This window comes from Melopsittacus undulatus, chromosome Z, assembly GCF_012275295.1.
Source record: "Melopsittacus undulatus isolate bMelUnd1 chromosome Z, bMelUnd1.mat.Z, whole genome shotgun sequence".
NCBI lineage: Eukaryota > Metazoa > Chordata > Aves > Psittaciformes > Psittaculidae > Melopsittacus > Melopsittacus undulatus.
Window position 1 is genome coordinate 101,483,505 of NC_047557.1, and position 14,945 is coordinate 101,498,449.

Below are 14,945 nucleotides of genomic sequence, written 5' to 3' on the forward strand. Positions count from 1 at the left end.
TTTGTACCCCACTCCTGTGTCGGGGACCCGAGCTCCAAACGGTGCCGCACAGGGGGGACACCAGGGACACCCATTTGTGATGAGAGGCGCAGTGCCAGGCACGGGGGTGCCCACAGCAGCCAAGCGGGGATTTGGTGCTACCACCCGTGTCCCTGTAACACCGCAGGTCCCATTGCCAGGCCCAGGGCTTGGCTCCGTCCCGACCCCTCCACCGCCCCCGGGGGTGCTCGTTCTCAGCCCTGCTGCAGCCCCGACGGGAGGGGAGCGGGGAGCGGGGTCGGTGCCGGTGTCGGTGCCGGTGGCCGGGCCGATGCTGCCACCTGGTGCCGTGGCCTCGCGGTGCTCCGGGACCGGCCCCGGTGCTGGGGGTCGGGGGGGCAGCATCGGGGCTGGTACCGGGGGTCAGGGACAGACCCGGGACCGGCCCCAGGGACCGGGGGTGCAGCGCCGGGAGCGGCAGCGAGAGTCGGGACAGGACCGGAGCCAGCACCGGGGGACGGAGCCAGCACCGGGACTGTCAGAGGGGTCCAGGGACAGCACCGGGACCGGCGCCGGGGGTCGAGGACAGCGCTGGGAACTGCCCCGGGCCTCTGAGCCAGCACCGGGATGAGCCCCGGGTGTGAGGGGCAGCACCGGGACCGAACCTGGGGGTCAGGGAGCAGCGGGACCGGGGCCTCACTGTGGCTCCAGGAGCATCCCAGGCCCAGCTCCGTCCCGTGTGAACCCACCGGGACCGGCAGATCCCGGGACGCTGCCGTTCCGAGCCCGCACCGGCCCCGGCCCCACCGCCAGTGCAGGAGACCCCGGGGGGAACAGGGGGGTCCAGAGCGAGCTCTCCTCGGTGCGGGGCTCTGCGGAGCGGGGCGGGCAGACCCCATCCCGATCCCCATCCCCATCCCGATCCGGTGCCGGTGCCGGTCCAGCCGTGCAGGGGCCGCGGAGCCGGATCTCTCCCTCCCGCCCGCCCCGTCGCGGCATCCCCGGGGTGCGCCCTGCGACAGCTGCCGCGTTCCCGTCCGCCCTGCCCCGGGGGCCGCTTCCCCCCCCCCGGCCCCCCGGCCCCAGCCCCGGCCCCAGCCGGGTCCCCCCCCGTGTCCGCCCCGTCGGGCCCCTCGGAGGGCGCAGGCTGGAGCCGGGGGCGGCGGGGCAGGTGCCGGTGCGGGGGGGCCCGGCCCGTCACAGCACATGTGCTGTCACTCAGCCAGCCCCGCCGTTATTTTAGCTCGGGGCTGGCGGCCGGACTGAGCCCCGCTCCGCCATGGGCCCCCCGCTCCTGCTCGCCTGCCTGCTCGCCCCACTCTGCGCTCGGGTAAGGGGTAAGGGGATACGGGGGGAGATGGGGATGGGGTTGGGGATGGGGACCCCCCCACTGCATGCCCCAGGAGGGCCGGATGGGATGGGGAGACTGGACACGGTGCTGGGGGTGGCTGGACCACAGACCCTGTGGAGGCACATCCTCTGGGGCAGTGGGGATGGAGATGGGGGTTACGGGGGCTTGGTGCCCCTCTTGAGGCATTTTCTACCCCACAGATGGCAGTGGCAGAGGGGGGCCTGCGGCTCCGGCACGCTGCCCGCCTTTGTGAGCTGGGAGATGGGATCTGAGGCAGGGATAGGCACTCAGGAACATCCCACTCCCGTTTCCCACCCCACCTATGGCCACAGACCCCTCTGCACCCCCTCACCCGTGCACGTCCCCCCAGAGCCCCTCACTGTGGTCTCAGGCCTGAGCCACATGGAGCTGTTGGGGTTCTGGCCTGGACCCCACGGCCGAGTGCTCAGGGCAGGGGAAGGAAAAGGCACCCACAGAGCAGCCGTCACCCTCACAGCAGCAGCCCCATCGCACCCCACAACCCTCCCCATCGCACCCCACAACCCTCCCCATCGCCCCGAGCTCCCGTGGCCGCCCAGGGGGGTTCTCTCCTGGGGAGGAGCTGGAAGCCAAGGGGCAGCTCCCGCAGCAGCCTCGGATCAAGCCCTTTGTCCTGCCCAGCCCCAGCAGGCAGCCCCTGCCCTGCACAGCCCCCTCTGCCAGCAGGGACCCCCGGTTCAGACCCCCTGCCCCAGCACTGAGCACACGGGGGGACCCGAGGCACCCAGAGCACCCAGCGGTGACACCCAGTGCACCCAGCGGTGTAACCCAGTGCACCCAACGGTGTAACCCAGTGCACCCAGCACCCAATGGTGTAACCCAGTGCACCCAGCACCCAGCAGTGTAACCCAGTGCACCCAGCACCCAGCGGTGTAACCCAGTGCACCCAGCACCCAGCAGTGTAACCCAGTGCACCCAACGGTGTAACCCAGTGCACCCAGCACCCAATGGTGTAACCCAGTGCATCCAGCACCCAGCGGTGTAACCCAGTGCACCCAGCACCCAGCGGTGTAACCCAGTGCACCCAGCAGTGTAACCCAGTGCACCCAGCACCCAACGGTGTAACCCAGTGCACCCAACGGTGTAACCCAGTGCACCCAGCACCCAGTGGTGTAACCCAGTGCAGATGCAGGTGGTGTAGATGTGGGGCAAGGTGTGATGCTGCCCAGAGCTGCTCCCTCCGATGGAGGGGACAATGTGGGTCCCGAGGGCCAGGACGAGGGTGCACCCTGACAATGATGCATGGAGCAGGGGTGGGGGGGACAGGCTGCATGCCCAGCTCCCTTCTCCTCCTCCAGCCCCCATCTCTGTGCCCCCATGCCTGCTCCCCACAGCTCCGGACCCCCATGTCACCCCACAATTTCCCTGACCCTCCAGCTCAGTCCCTCACAGCCCCTAGAACCCACACGAGTCCTCACAATCTGCTGACCCTGATTCCGGCCTCTCCACCCCCATAGCTCCTGTTCCCCAGTCTCCATTCCTCATCTCCCCCACCTCACAGCCCCCAGCTCCACGCCAGCCCCACAGCTCCCTGTGCCCCACAGCACCCCTGGTCTTTGCCCCAGCCAGGCCCCCCTGCAGCCTAAACTGATCCCTGACCCTTTCACCATGCAGTGACCATGACCTGGGCTGGGGTGCCATTGTCACCCCCATTGCAAAGGTATCAGGGGGTACAGCCCAGCTGTGACATGGGGCCATGCCCAGGGCACAACCAGCATCACTTGAGGAGCACTCCTTGCCTGTGGAACACTGACACAAACCTGGGTGACCCCTCTGCTCCCCAAGAACCAACCCCATCAGGGGGCCCATCATTATGTGCTCCATCACTGTGCACCCCAGCACTGCACACCCCATCACTGCACACTCCATCACTGTTACCATATCACCATGCTCCCATCACTGTCATTCCATCCCTATTGACCCCAGCACTGCACACCCCATCACTGCGCACCCCATCACTGCACACTCCATCACCGTAAACCACATCACCATGCTCCCATCACTGTCACTCCATCCCTATTGACCCCAGTACTGCACACCCCAGCACTGCACACTCCATGACCGTTAACCACATCACCATGCACCCATCACTGTCACTCCATCCCTATTGACCCCAGTACTGCACACCCCAGCACTGCACACCCCATCACCGTTAACCACATCACCATACTCCCATTGCTGTCATTCCATCCCTATTGACCCCAGTACTGTGCCCCTCAGACCCATGCTCACTGCCCCAGCACTGCACCCCACATGGGGGGGTTCAGGCTCACCGGCAGCACCGTGTCCCCCCACAGGGAGCCAGCCCAGCCCAGCCGGGGGTCAGGGTCCTGGGCAGCCCCCAGCACGAGGCTCCAAGGAGGGTGAAGAGGGCCTGGGTGATCCCCCCCATCAGCGTCTCGGAGAACCACAAGCGCATCCCACACCTCCTGGTGCAGGTAGGAGCCTCCCACCCTCCCTTCCAGGCAGGGGGGGACACCCTGGGCAGGAGGGTTGCATTGGGGCACCCCAGGAAGGAGGATGTGGTATGGGGGGGACCCAGGGTAGAGGGGGACCCCAGGCTGGGGACAGACCCCCCAGCCCCAGGAACATCAGCCCTGCTTCCCACAGATCAAGTCGGACAAGCAACAGCCTGGGGGGGTGATCTACAGCATCAAGGGGCCTGGGGTGGATGAAGAGCCTCTGGGCATCTTCTCCATTGACAAGTTCAGTGGGAAGGTGTTCCTCAATGCCATGCTGGACCGGGAGGAGAACGACCGCTTCAGGGTAAGGATGCTGCCTGCCCTCCCCAGCCCCACAACCACCCCCAGCCCCACAACCACCCCCAGCCCCACAACCACCCGCAGCCCCACAACCACCCACAGCCCCACAACCACCCCCAGCCCCACAACCACCCGCAGCCCCACAACCACCTGCAGCCCCACAACCACCCGCAGCCCCACAACCACCCGCAGCCCCACAACCACCCCCAACCGACCTGTTCTATGCCCACAGCTGAAAGCCTTTGCGTTGGACCTGGGTGGTGTGACACTGGAGGACCCCACCGACCTGGAGATCATCGTGGTGGACCAGAACGACAACCGGCCGCTGTTCCGGCAGGATGTGTTCACAGGGCACGTGGTGGAGGGTGCTGAGCCAGGTCAGAGCAGCTGGGGGTGCTGGGGAAGAGGAGGATGAAGCAGTCCCAACACCAGCACCCACCATGGCACTCCTATGGCTGCAGGGACCTGTGTGATGACGGTGGATGCCACCGATGCTGATGACCCTGACACGGATAACGCAGTGGTGCGGTACTCCATCCTGGAGCAGGGTGCTGGGGCCATGTTCAGCATCAATGCAACCACTGGCGAGATCTGCACCGCCCGGCCTGGCCTTGACCGTGAGGTAGTGGGCACGGGTGGCACCAGGGGGGCACCGGGGTGGCACTGGGGCTGTGGACTGGGAGATGGTAGAACCACAGCTCCAGCCATGGGCAGACCCACGCATGGGGATGCAATGGGTGGGCTCTGGGGGACCTCTGGGCTCCTTAAGGGGCTCAGCACTGACCCCCTCCTTCCCTGCAGACCATGGGGGTGTACAACCTGACCGTGCAGGCAGCTGACATGTCCGGGGATGGGCTCACCACCACTGCCATGGCTGTTATCTACCTGGAGGACATCAACGACAACCCTCCCGAGTTCACCAAGGAGGAGGTAGTGTGTGGGGCAGGGTTATGGTTAACCCAATGGGTCATCAGCATCCCAAAGGAGCAGACCCCATCCCCATCTGCCCCCCCCAGTTCTCCATGGAGGTGGAGGAGCAGGCGGTCGGCGTGGACGTGGGCAGGGTGTTGGTGCACGACAAGGACCTGGCCGGCTCCCCAAACTGGCTGGCCAAATTCACCATCCTGGACGGCGACCCCGAGGGTGCCTTTGCCATCCGCACCGACCCCCACACCAACGATGGGGTGCTCTCCGTGGCCAAGGTGGGCGCAGGGCAGCCGGGTGGGATGGGATGGGATGGGATGGGATGGGATGGGATGGGATGGGATAGGATGGGATGGGCTGGGATGGGGGTTCCATGGCTTGGGGTGACCCTCAGCCCCTCTTTCAGCCGCTGGACCATGAGGTGCGGGACCGCTTCGAGCTGACAGTGTCGGTGCAGAACGAGCGGCCACTGGAGCCCACGGCTCCCACCAGCCCCCGGGCTCTGGCCACCATGCGGGTACGGGTGCGGGATGTCAATGAGGCCCCCGTGTTCCGGGAGAACCCCCGGAGGATCAGTGTGCTGGAGGGGACCCCCCCGGGCACCCCCATCACCACCTACACTGCCAGCGACCCCGACACGCGCCAGCTCCAGACCCTCAGGTGAGCCCCAGACCATGGGTTCCGGTACCTGTTTGTCCATTTGTGGGTGTTCTGGGGGTGTAATTTGTGGGTGTTCTGGGGGTGTCATCATCATCCCTCCCTCTGCACCCACAGTTACACGCTGCTCTATGACCCTGCGGACTGGCTGCGGCTGGACCCCCACACCGGCACCCTCCGCACCAAGCGGGAGCTGCTTCATCCCTCTGCCTTCCTGCAGGGCGGTTGGTACATCGCTCTGGTCCTGGCCAGGGATGACGGTGAGCGGACCCCCCCATCCTCGTCCGCCCCCCTCCGTCCATCCCGTCCTGACCTCCGCTCTCTGTGTCCCCAGCCGAGCCCCCGCTCTCGGCCACCGGTACCCTCTCCATCGAGATCCTGGAGGTGAACGACCACGCTCCGGTGCTGCAGCCGCCGGCGGCTCTGCTCTGCGGGCGGCCGGGACGCGGAGGGACCGTGCTGCTGGGGGCTACGGACGATGACCGCCCCCCCCACGGAGCCCCCTTCCACTTCCAGCTCAGCCCACAGCACCCGCAGCTCGCCCGCAACTGGAGCATCACCCGCTTCAATGGTAACGGGGCCGGACGGGGCTGCGGGTGCTGCGGCATCGGGGGCTCTGGGGACCCCGCTCAGCCCCGCTCCATGCCCGCAGTGACCCACGCTGTGCTGGCCGTGCTGGCCGAGCTACCGGAGGGGCTGTACTCGCTGCCGCTGCTGCTGCGGGACTCGGGGACCCCCCCTCGGGAGCAGCAGCAGCTCCTGAACGTCTCCGTGTGCCGCTGCGGCCGGGAGGGCACCTGCGAGGACAGTGTCCTGGCTGCTGCCACTGCCGGCGCCGGCATCACCCTCGAGGCTGTTGTGATCATCGTCGGCAGCACCATCCTGCTCCTTGGTGAGTGAGACCTCCTATCCCTCCATCCTGCCCGCACCCGGCACCCCAGCGCTGTGCTCTTCCATGCAGTGCTGGTCCTGGCCTATGAGCATGATCCATCACCTTGGCACCCAGTCATGGTCCTGGCTTCCCTGCCCACATCCCCAGTTACCCTGTCCTGACCCAGAGCACCCCAACATCTCCCTCCCACAGTCTCCATCACCTGGTCTAGAACAGCCCAGCCTCTCCCTATCCACATTCCTCATCACCCCATCCTATTCCAGAACACCCCATCCATCCTAGTCATGCCTCTCAACCCTGCCCCCAGCAACCCCCTCTGCCCTCTTCTAAGACACCCCCAACCCTTCCCCTCTTCCCCCATCCCACCCCATTGCTCCCAAGTCCCTTCCTCCATCCCCATCCCACTCCCCCATCCCACCACCACCCTCCTCCCCCCGTCCCCCGGCTCTGTCACCCATGGGTGCTGTGCCCGCAGTGCTGGTGGGTCTGGGGGCCGCACGGGTGCGCAGGCGCCGTCGGGCTCTGCGCAAGGGGCTCCTGCAGCGCTCACGGGACGACCTCCGGGACAACATCCTCAACTACGACGAGCAGGGAGGGGGAGAGGAGGACCAGGTCAGTGGGACCCGGGGACACCCCCGGGGTGGGGGGGTCCCTATCCCGGCCTCGCTCCGCTGCTGACCCCCCGCCTGTCTGCAGGATGCCTATGACATTAACCAGCTCCGGCACCCGGAGCTCTTCTCGCCCCGGGTGAAGCCGCCGCTCCGCAGGGATGCTCCGCTCAGCTCCGCCACCCCCCTGGCCCCCCGCAAGCTGCCCAGCGGCCCCTCGGACATCGAGGACTTCATCAATGAGGTGGGATAGGGCTCAGAGCCCCACTTGCCCCCAGACCCCAGCCCCAGTGGGGTCATGGTGCCCCCTCTGTCCCCACAGGGGCTGGAGGCAGCGGATAGCGACCCCAGTGTGCCCCCCTACGACACTGCCCTCATCTACGACTATGAGGGCTCGGGCTCTGTTGCCAGCCCCCTCAGCTCCATCGTCTCCAGTCTGACGGATGAGGACCAGGACTACGACTACCTGACCGAGTGGGGGCCACGGTTCCGGCGCCTGGCCGACCTCTATGGGCAGTAGCAGGGATGGGGAGGGGGTCACCCCACTGTCCACTGAGGGGCTGGGATGGGGATCCAGCAGTGGGGATCTTGCACACGTACGTGCATAGGATGCCCGTCTGCAGCAGCTTTGCATATGGACACGCACAAGATGCAGGGGATTGGCACACACGTGTGCACCAACAGAGGCCTCAGTGCAGGTTGGCACACCTGCACACACCATGGACCCCATGCCCAGCAAACCCCAGGAAGGCAGAAACTGGGGACATGGGCAGCCCTGTGGAGGGGGATGCCCTGGGGATAAGCCCCATAGAGCTGGGGGCCCCCATTGCCCCCATAATAAAGATCCCAGAGAAGGGGCTGGTGGCAGGGGCACTGTGCAGGGTCTCGAACTCACCAGCTACCCATAGAAACAAGGCACTTTTATTGGCAGCCCTCAAGCCCCTGGTGCAAGCACCATGGGGGCATCACCCCTGACCCAGCAAAACTCCTCTTGGGGCAGGATCAGCCCCCACCATGGGGTTGGGCACTGCTCCCCCTATCACACGTGTCCCAGTGCACCCCATTATCCCCGTGAGCACCCTAAGGTGGATTGCCCAGCACCATGTTTAGCAGTGAGGAGACACCAGTATGGGATGGGGGTATGACTATATCTCATGGGGGGTGACCGTGGAGCCCGTCTCTGATGTGGTGGATGGGGTGAGGTTGGAGTAGTTGTGTTGGCTGCCAGGGCCAGCGAGCAAGGGCATGTGGTCCTCATGGGGTGGTTGGTGGAACAGGGGAGGATGACGCTCCCTGTCACCATCCTCCAGGGTCTGGGGCAGGCTGTGGCCCTGGCTCTCCGGCAGCAGCATGATGCTGAGGATGCTGAGGATGGTGAAGGAGGCGAAGAGAATGTGGCGCAGGAAGAAGCCATGGCTGTTGGGGATGGCGGTGATTGGGGCTGTTGCCTTGCCCACGAAGCTGGCGCCCACACTGAGGCCTAGCCCAGCACCTCTGTGGGGGAAATGCACTTAGAGGGCACCCAGAGGACCCTGCCCCGGTCACCCTGGGGTAGTCTGAGGGATGTAGCAGCTCCCTCCTTACCTGACCACTGTGGGGAGGATCTCGCTGGCAAAGAAGATGCTGAGCATGGTGACAGCGTGTGATGTGGTGATGCCAACCACAGACAGGGTCAGGACAATGAACTCCAGCAAGTCTGGGCCAGGGGGAAAGCACCATCAGTGGTCACATCCTGCACACACCCCACCCGAAGCATCCTGTTCCCGACCCCACGGGGGAGCCCTGTGCCCATCCTTACACTGGGTGAGGGCCAGCAGCAGCAGGGAGCAGATGCCGGTGAGGACGGTGCAGAGCAGGAGGACAGCGCGGCGCCCGAAGCGCTCGGCTGTGAGGAAGATGAAGATGCAGGCGGTGGCCTCGGTGCCCACCAGTGTGAAGTAGGACGAGAAGAAGTGGGGCAGGTGCGGTTCCAGGTTGCGGGTGAAGCAGTAGTGGATGCCGGAGCCGATGAACCTGCGGGACAGAGGGGTCAGGGGCTGTGCCAGGACCCCCGAGTCCCCCGTCACCCTTCCCCTGCTCACGCGGTGAAGCCGAGGATGACACTGTTCCTCCAGATGATGTGGGTGTTGAAGATGTCGCAGACAGAGTGGTACTGGGGCTGCGGGGACCCCTCACACAGGGACTGCAGCTCTGCAGGGACACGGGGTCAGGGTTGGCACCATCCATCCCACCACCACCACCACCACCCCCCGGCTCCAGCACGCACCAGGGCAGAGGCTCTGCTGGTGCCCCGAGCCGTGCTCGGAGCCGCTGCCCTGGCCCAGCGCCTTCAGGGTGTCCCTGGCCCGGTCCAGTTGCCGTGTGGCCAGCAGCCAGCGGGGGGACTCCAGCAGCAGCACTGGGCACCTGTAACACGAGAGTTGGCATCAAGGGTCCCCCCCAGGACCTGTCCCGTTCCTGTTCCCGTCCCGTCCCCATCCCATTCCCGTCTGGAAAGCGGCACAGCCCAAAAACCCTCGAGCTGGAGCTGAGCAAACATTTACCCGGGGCGGGGGGGTCCTCGGGCAGCCTTTGATCAGGGTGCGCTGTGCTGGGCACTGCTGCGGGCACGGCTCAGTGCCAGCCCCGGCCTCGGCTCAGCCCCCCCCGGCCCCGGTGCTTACCACCATAGGACAGCCACCAGAGCCAGGATCATGGTGACCCTCAGCTCAGCCTGTGCTTACCACCATAGGGCAGCCATCAGAGCCAGGATCATGGTGACCCTCAGCTCAGCCGGTGCTTACCACCATAAGGCAGCCATCAGAGCCAGGATCATGGTGACCCTCAGCCGGTGCTTACCACCATAAGGCAGCCACCAGAGCCAGGACCATGGTGACAGCGCCCTGCAGCACCCTCCAGTCCCGGCACAGCACGGCCAGCCCCGGCAGCAGCAGCTCCCCCGCGATCCAGAAGAAGCTGGCCACGACGGTCACTCCCAGGCGGTGTGGGGGTTCACAGAGCTCCAGCCCTGGAGGGGGGCACCGTGGCCATGGGGTAACCCTAACCCTGCACCCTGGAGCACCCCCGGGCACCACGGACCCCATCCCACACTCACTTGCAATGTAGAGGGAGAGGAAGGCTCCGGCCAGGGCGGCCCCGAAGAGGAGCCGGGACACGAGTACCATGGTGAAGTCCACCGCAAGCGCGACGCAGACCCCCAGGGGCACTGCCAGCACCAGGGACACCAGGAACGATATCCTGCGGCCGAACCTGCGGGGGGACGGGGCTGTGAGCTGGACCCCTGCGCTGGGGGGGGGGGACGGGACCCTCCGGGGACCCCCCGGTACCTATCACAGGCCAGGCCGGCCGCGATGCTGCCCAGCGTCCACCCCAGCAGGTGTGTGGTCTGCTCCAGGGGCACCTTCCAGCGTGAGCGGCACACAAGATCCCACTGCGGACAGGGGGGACACGGTGGGGACACGGGCACGGAGGTCCCGGCAGAACTCACATCCCCCCCCCTCCCCGTTGCCCCCCTGTGAGTTACGGGGGGTGCTTTTGACCCCTCCCCGCAAGCAGAAACGTGGGGCCGGAGGGGAAGGGACGGTGCTGATGGTCCCTACGTCCCCCAAAGTCCCCCCACGGGAGCCCCTTAGAGCACCCCCCCGGTCCCGTTCCCCTCCCCCCCCCCCCGAAGCAAACTCTCAACCCCCACTCCAGGACACCCCCAGAGCTCCCCCCTCACACCCAGGGCTTTGCTCTGGTCCCCTCCTCACCCCAGAGACCGAGACCCCCCCCTCATCCCCCCCATCCTTCCCCCTCCCGCAAACCCCTTCACCCCCCGTACCCCCCCCCCCATAACCACCGCCCCCCCCAGCCTTAGGGGTGCCCCCCGCGCCCCCCGACGGTGCGGACCTGCGTGACGAGGTTGGAGCTGAGGCCTGCCGCCGGTAGGACATAGTGCCAGCCTCGCGTGCAGGGCCCGGTGCCGTTGGGCTGCGCTGGGGCTGCGGCAGGGCCCCGGTACCGGTAGAGCTGGCAGGGGCTCCAGCCGCCGGGCAGCCGGGGAACGGCGGCGCGGAGGAGCGCAGCGCCCGCCAGGTGGCGCAGCGGCGGTGGGAGCAGAGCGGCGTCGGGGCGGCACCGGTGGGGGGGGGCTGCACCCAGCGCCCACCCCAGCGCCCACCCGAGGGCCAGGGCCACGCACGGTGCCCAACACCCCGCTGCCAACCAGCGCCGGGGCCGCCGGTGCTCAGACGGCATCGCCCGTCGAGGCACAGGTACGGACAGGCCGGAGCACCGGGCACCGCGGCCGGGGGAGGCTGGCGCTGGGGCACACCGAGCACCGCGGGGCCGGCCTGGCACAACTGGACGTAAACCCGCCCTCCTGGCACTGCCTCTGCCGTTCCCCAGTGCTCCGCTCCAGGCCGGGCAGCCCCGGAAGCTTCGGTTCCACCCTCCAGGCCCGTCGGGGCCGACACCTGCCTCTTGGGCTCGGCACGTCCGGCCCCGGCCCGGTTCGCTCTCCCGGCCCGGTTCGCACTCACGGCCCCGCTCCCTGCTCGAGTCGGTTCCCCGGACCGGGTTCGCCGTCCTTCCACCTGGGTCCGGTGCCCGCTGAGCTCGGCTCGCCGCCCCCCAGCCTGATCCTGCTCCTCCGGAGCCAGCCCGGGTCACTCCCAAGGCCGGGCAGTGCCCCCCCAGCCCAGCTCACTGCTACAGTCCGGTTCGTCACCCTCCAGCCCGATTCCCTCCTTCCCCTTCAAGCTGAGCTCATTCCTCACCCTCTATGATGTTCCAGGACAAGGAGCCCCCTTAGTAAAGGGGATGCCAGGATCGAGCCCTAAGCACTCACCGATGCACCTGGGTGCACCTATATACTAAAGGATGGTGGGGTCTGGTCCCTCCCCTGGGAAGGGTGGGATCAGAGCTGCCCCTACATCCAGTACCGACAAAGCAGTCAGGTCAACAAAGCTTTTGTTTTTCCCTCCTCATGGTTTATCTAACATCACTGGCTCCGAAGGCCACCACTGGTCTGCAGCTCCCCGGCTGCAACATCCCATCTGTGTTTGCTTCTGGCCTCGCTCCGTGGGAAGTCAACAGCAAAGGGGGTGATAGAGCTGCGGTGGCACAGGATAAACCTGAACAGGGGAGATTTAGGCTGAGTATAAGGAAGCTCTTCCCTGTGAGGGTGCTGAGGCGCTGGCACAGGGTGCCCACAGAAGCTGTGGCTGCCCCATCCCTGGCAGTGCTCAAGGCCAGGTTGGACACAGGGGCTTGGAGCAGCTGCTCCAGCGGAAGGGGTCCCTGCCTGTGGCAGGGGTTGGAGCTGGAGGAGCTTTAAGGTCCCTTCCAACCCAATCAACCCAAACCAGTTTGTGCTTCTATGCCAGTGGTGCAGGGAAGGTGGGGACAGCACCACATGGTGCTCCTGGCTGTGCTGCCCAACACCAGCCTCACATGGGTGAACCAAAGGGGCAGCACTGGACCCCCAACCCATATCTGAGTCAGTATTAGAAAGAACAGGAGGTGGCAGGAGTGTGGCAGCACCCTTAAGTCCATCAGCCTCATCCCTGGGCACACAGGCAGCATTCCAGAGGAAGCACAGCTGGCTGCAAGCCCTGCTGCAGGCTCCAGGCCTCCAGCTTGCTCTGGTTGCTGGGAAGCCACCTCCTTGCCTGGGGAAGCAGGACAATGCTGATGTGGTGTTAACAGTGAGCATGCAAAGACCCCTGCAGCATGGCCCCACAGGTCGAACCACCCCTCCATACCTGAGCACATCAGATGGGCTTCCAAGGACCACTGCACACCATCCTGGACCATATTTTCCCCTTGCAAGTGCTGCCCAGGGTGAACTATACATACAAAGATAATTTTAATTAATTTATTTATTTCTTTACACATAACTGAAAGTGATGTTACAGTACATAAGTTATTTACAACTGTGCAGTAATGTGTTGCAAAATAAATTATCTAGAAGGCAGCAAAAGTACATTGTTAATGTATATAAAAACTGTACAGCATTTATGGGATACAATTTTTCTTTATATGAGTATTGGCTCTGTAGTGTTTTCAAGTTATGTTCTCAGAAAGAGAAACGAAATGCCCAAGATTAAAGGAAAAAAAATATATAAACCACATGGATTTTACTCCATTAAAAACACAGTTGGCAAAGTCCTTTCTCTGCATCACCACTTGCCTGCCCGGCCGTGCCGCTCCGGCGGCTCCTGCGCTCTTCCAAAGGCTGTTGAGAGCGGCTGCTGTGGGTGCCGGAGCTGTCCTCACCTCCAGAGCCGCGGCTGCCCAACCCGGACACTGTCTGTTTGCTTCTACTTGTTTTTGTTTGCTTTTTTTTCTCTTTTTTTTGTGTTTTTTTTTGAAGTTTTTGTCTTTTTTTTTTTTTTAGATTTTATTTTTTTTAGACATACCCAGGATGGAACGAGAAACTCAAAACACCCCCACCCACCCCCCATGGTTTCCTACTGCAGCCTCTCCAAGCGGAGATCCGCCGGTGGAAAAAGAGAGCTGGAAAATCACGGTGTTCACAAGTACATGGATCACGCTGGGTCGCTGGCCCTGCTCAGCAGCTTCTGCAACACACAGACGGTGTCCTTGGCATCCCCTCAGCGCATGTGCCAGTCTCCTGGCCGCTGCGTGCCCGCTCCCCCCGTGCAGCCCGGCTGCCTCCCTGCAAAGGAGATGCGCCCTGGCCCACTACCCGGCAGAGCTGCCTTCAGTCTGGAAGGGAGGGACACGTTGTGAAGAAAGTGCAATTATTTTCTCATTGTTTTGTTGTCTGCCGATAGCTGCTTCCTCCTCCTCTGACCAGGGATTCATCAGCAAGCGGTAAGGGTGAATGTGAGCTCGACCGCCCGACCTCGGAGGGCTCCCGTCCGTGCCAGTGTTCAGTGATGTCTCCTGGTTTTGAACTGTCATGCCGGCAAGAGGACAAAGTCATCGTTCACGTCGACCATTGGCACGTAGAATGAGGGCACCTCGTTCACACAGAGGGATTTGTGCCCCGCAGGGTCCAGCTCCTGCACCTTCAGCTGCCACTCCATCCTTTGCACTGCGTTCAGAGCAGCAGCTTCGTGTTGCTGGCGCATGAGCAGGCACGTCTGGATTGGGGGGGAAGAAAGAACAAGCAGACAACCATCATTTCAGTGCCCATAGTGCCCATCCTTGCTGGAATAAATGAAGGAATTCAGTCTTTAGCTAGGCATCAAACAGTCTCAACAACAAAGTGAATGTGCAACCTGGTCGAGTGGAAAGTGTTCCTGCCCATGGCAGGGGGGGTTGGAAATTGAGGAGCTTTAAGGTCCTTTTCAACCTAACCCATCCTATGATTCTATGAAGGGCAAGCAGGAGAGGGCAGGAAAGGCTCCTGCTGCACGCTCTATCTGGCAAAGGTAGGAGGAATGCAGCCATCATGGTGGACAGAGCAGCAGAGGATGCCACAGGCACCCTTTTAGGAAGGCAACCTGGACTTGGGATGTCTGCTGAGCCTAATTCCAGCAGAAGCAGGGGTGAACCCAAAAGGGCCTTGGGGGATGGCTTTTAAAGGGTCACAAGCACTCAAGAGCACTGACCCTGCTGGTAGCAGACAGTCCCACTGACCTCAACTGTGGCCCTTTGCCACCCAAGAGCAGGGTCCTGCTCCCTTCATGGGAGCTGTCACCTCCCTCCATGTCACCACCTGGAAGCACAATCATCCCTGCTCCCTCCCGTGCCATCAGAGCCTTGAAGGGCACTCTGCA

General features: G+C 64.2%; 3 protein-coding genes across 3 annotated transcripts in view; 1 reads left to right on the forward strand and 2 right to left on the reverse strand.

Annotated features, from left to right (window-relative positions):
- Nucleotides 1–1,258: 1,258 nt before the first annotated feature.
- On the forward strand, nt 1,259–7,732 carry CDH15 (cadherin 15). Its single transcript, XM_034073117.1, has 14 exons — nt 1,259–1,309; nt 3,667–3,807; nt 3,980–4,135; nt 4,364–4,508; nt 4,593–4,753; nt 4,933–5,061; nt 5,148–5,333; nt 5,462–5,715; nt 5,830–5,972; nt 6,047–6,283; nt 6,365–6,604; nt 7,080–7,216; nt 7,301–7,456; nt 7,535–7,732. Exons 1-14 carry the CDS (start codon nt 1,259–1,261, stop codon nt 7,730–7,732), a joined length of 2,334 nt encoding a protein of 777 aa, XP_033929008.1.
- Nucleotides 7,733–8,111: 379 nt separating this feature from the next.
- On the reverse strand, nt 8,112–11,212 carry SLC22A31 (solute carrier family 22 member 31). The gene is made up of 9 exons (XM_034072871.1): nt 11,104–11,212; nt 10,539–10,642; nt 10,307–10,461; nt 10,051–10,219; nt 9,479–9,618; nt 9,294–9,402; nt 9,011–9,225; nt 8,797–8,908; nt 8,112–8,706 (listed from the first exon to the last, which is right to left on the reverse strand). Exons 3-9 carry the CDS (start codon nt 10,374–10,376, stop codon nt 8,358–8,360), a joined length of 1,164 nt encoding a protein of 387 aa, XP_033928762.1. The 5' UTR covers nt 10,377–10,461; nt 10,539–10,642; nt 11,104–11,212; the 3' UTR covers nt 8,112–8,357.
- Nucleotides 11,213–13,058: 1,846 nt separating this feature from the next.
- Nucleotides 13,059–14,945, reverse strand: part of ANKRD11 (ankyrin repeat domain containing 11) — a 42,559-nt gene continuing 40,672 nt past the window's right edge. Inside the window, exon 11 of the mRNA XM_031042818.2 lies at nt 13,059–14,306. Coding sequence (XP_030898678.2) covers nt 14,121–14,306 — 186 coding nt within the window. The 3' untranslated portion in view covers nt 13,059–14,120. The remainder of the gene's footprint in view (nt 14,307–14,945) is intronic.

What these genes read in the sequence shown, in the direction of transcription:
- CDH15 (XM_034073117.1), top strand. Translation starts at nt 1,259, where the DNA reads ATGGGCCCCCCGCTCCTGCTCGCCTGCCTGCTCGCCCCACTCTGCGCT. An exon ending in CGCCAGCTCCAGACCCTCAG is followed by an intron (nt 5,716 to 5,829) that starts GTGAGCCCCAGA and finishes CTGCACCCACAG; the next exon opens with TTACACGCTGCTCTATGACC. An exon ending in GAGGGGGAGAGGAGGACCAG is followed by an intron (nt 7,217 to 7,300) that starts GTCAGTGGGACC and finishes GCCTGTCTGCAG; the next exon opens with GATGCCTATGACATTAACCA.
- SLC22A31 (XM_034072871.1), bottom strand. Translation starts at nt 10,376, where the DNA reads ATGGTACTCGTGTCCCGGCTCCTCTTCGGGGCCGCCCTGGCCGGAGCC. An exon ending in CCTCTCCCTCTACATTGCAA is followed by an intron (nt 10,220 to 10,306) that starts GTGAGTGTGGGA and finishes GCCCCCCTCCAG; the next exon opens with GGCTGGAGCTCTGTGAACCC. An exon ending in GTCATCCTCGGCTTCACCGC is followed by an intron (nt 9,226 to 9,293) that starts GTGAGCAGGGGA and finishes TCTGTCCCGCAG; the next exon opens with GTTCATCGGCTCCGGCATCC.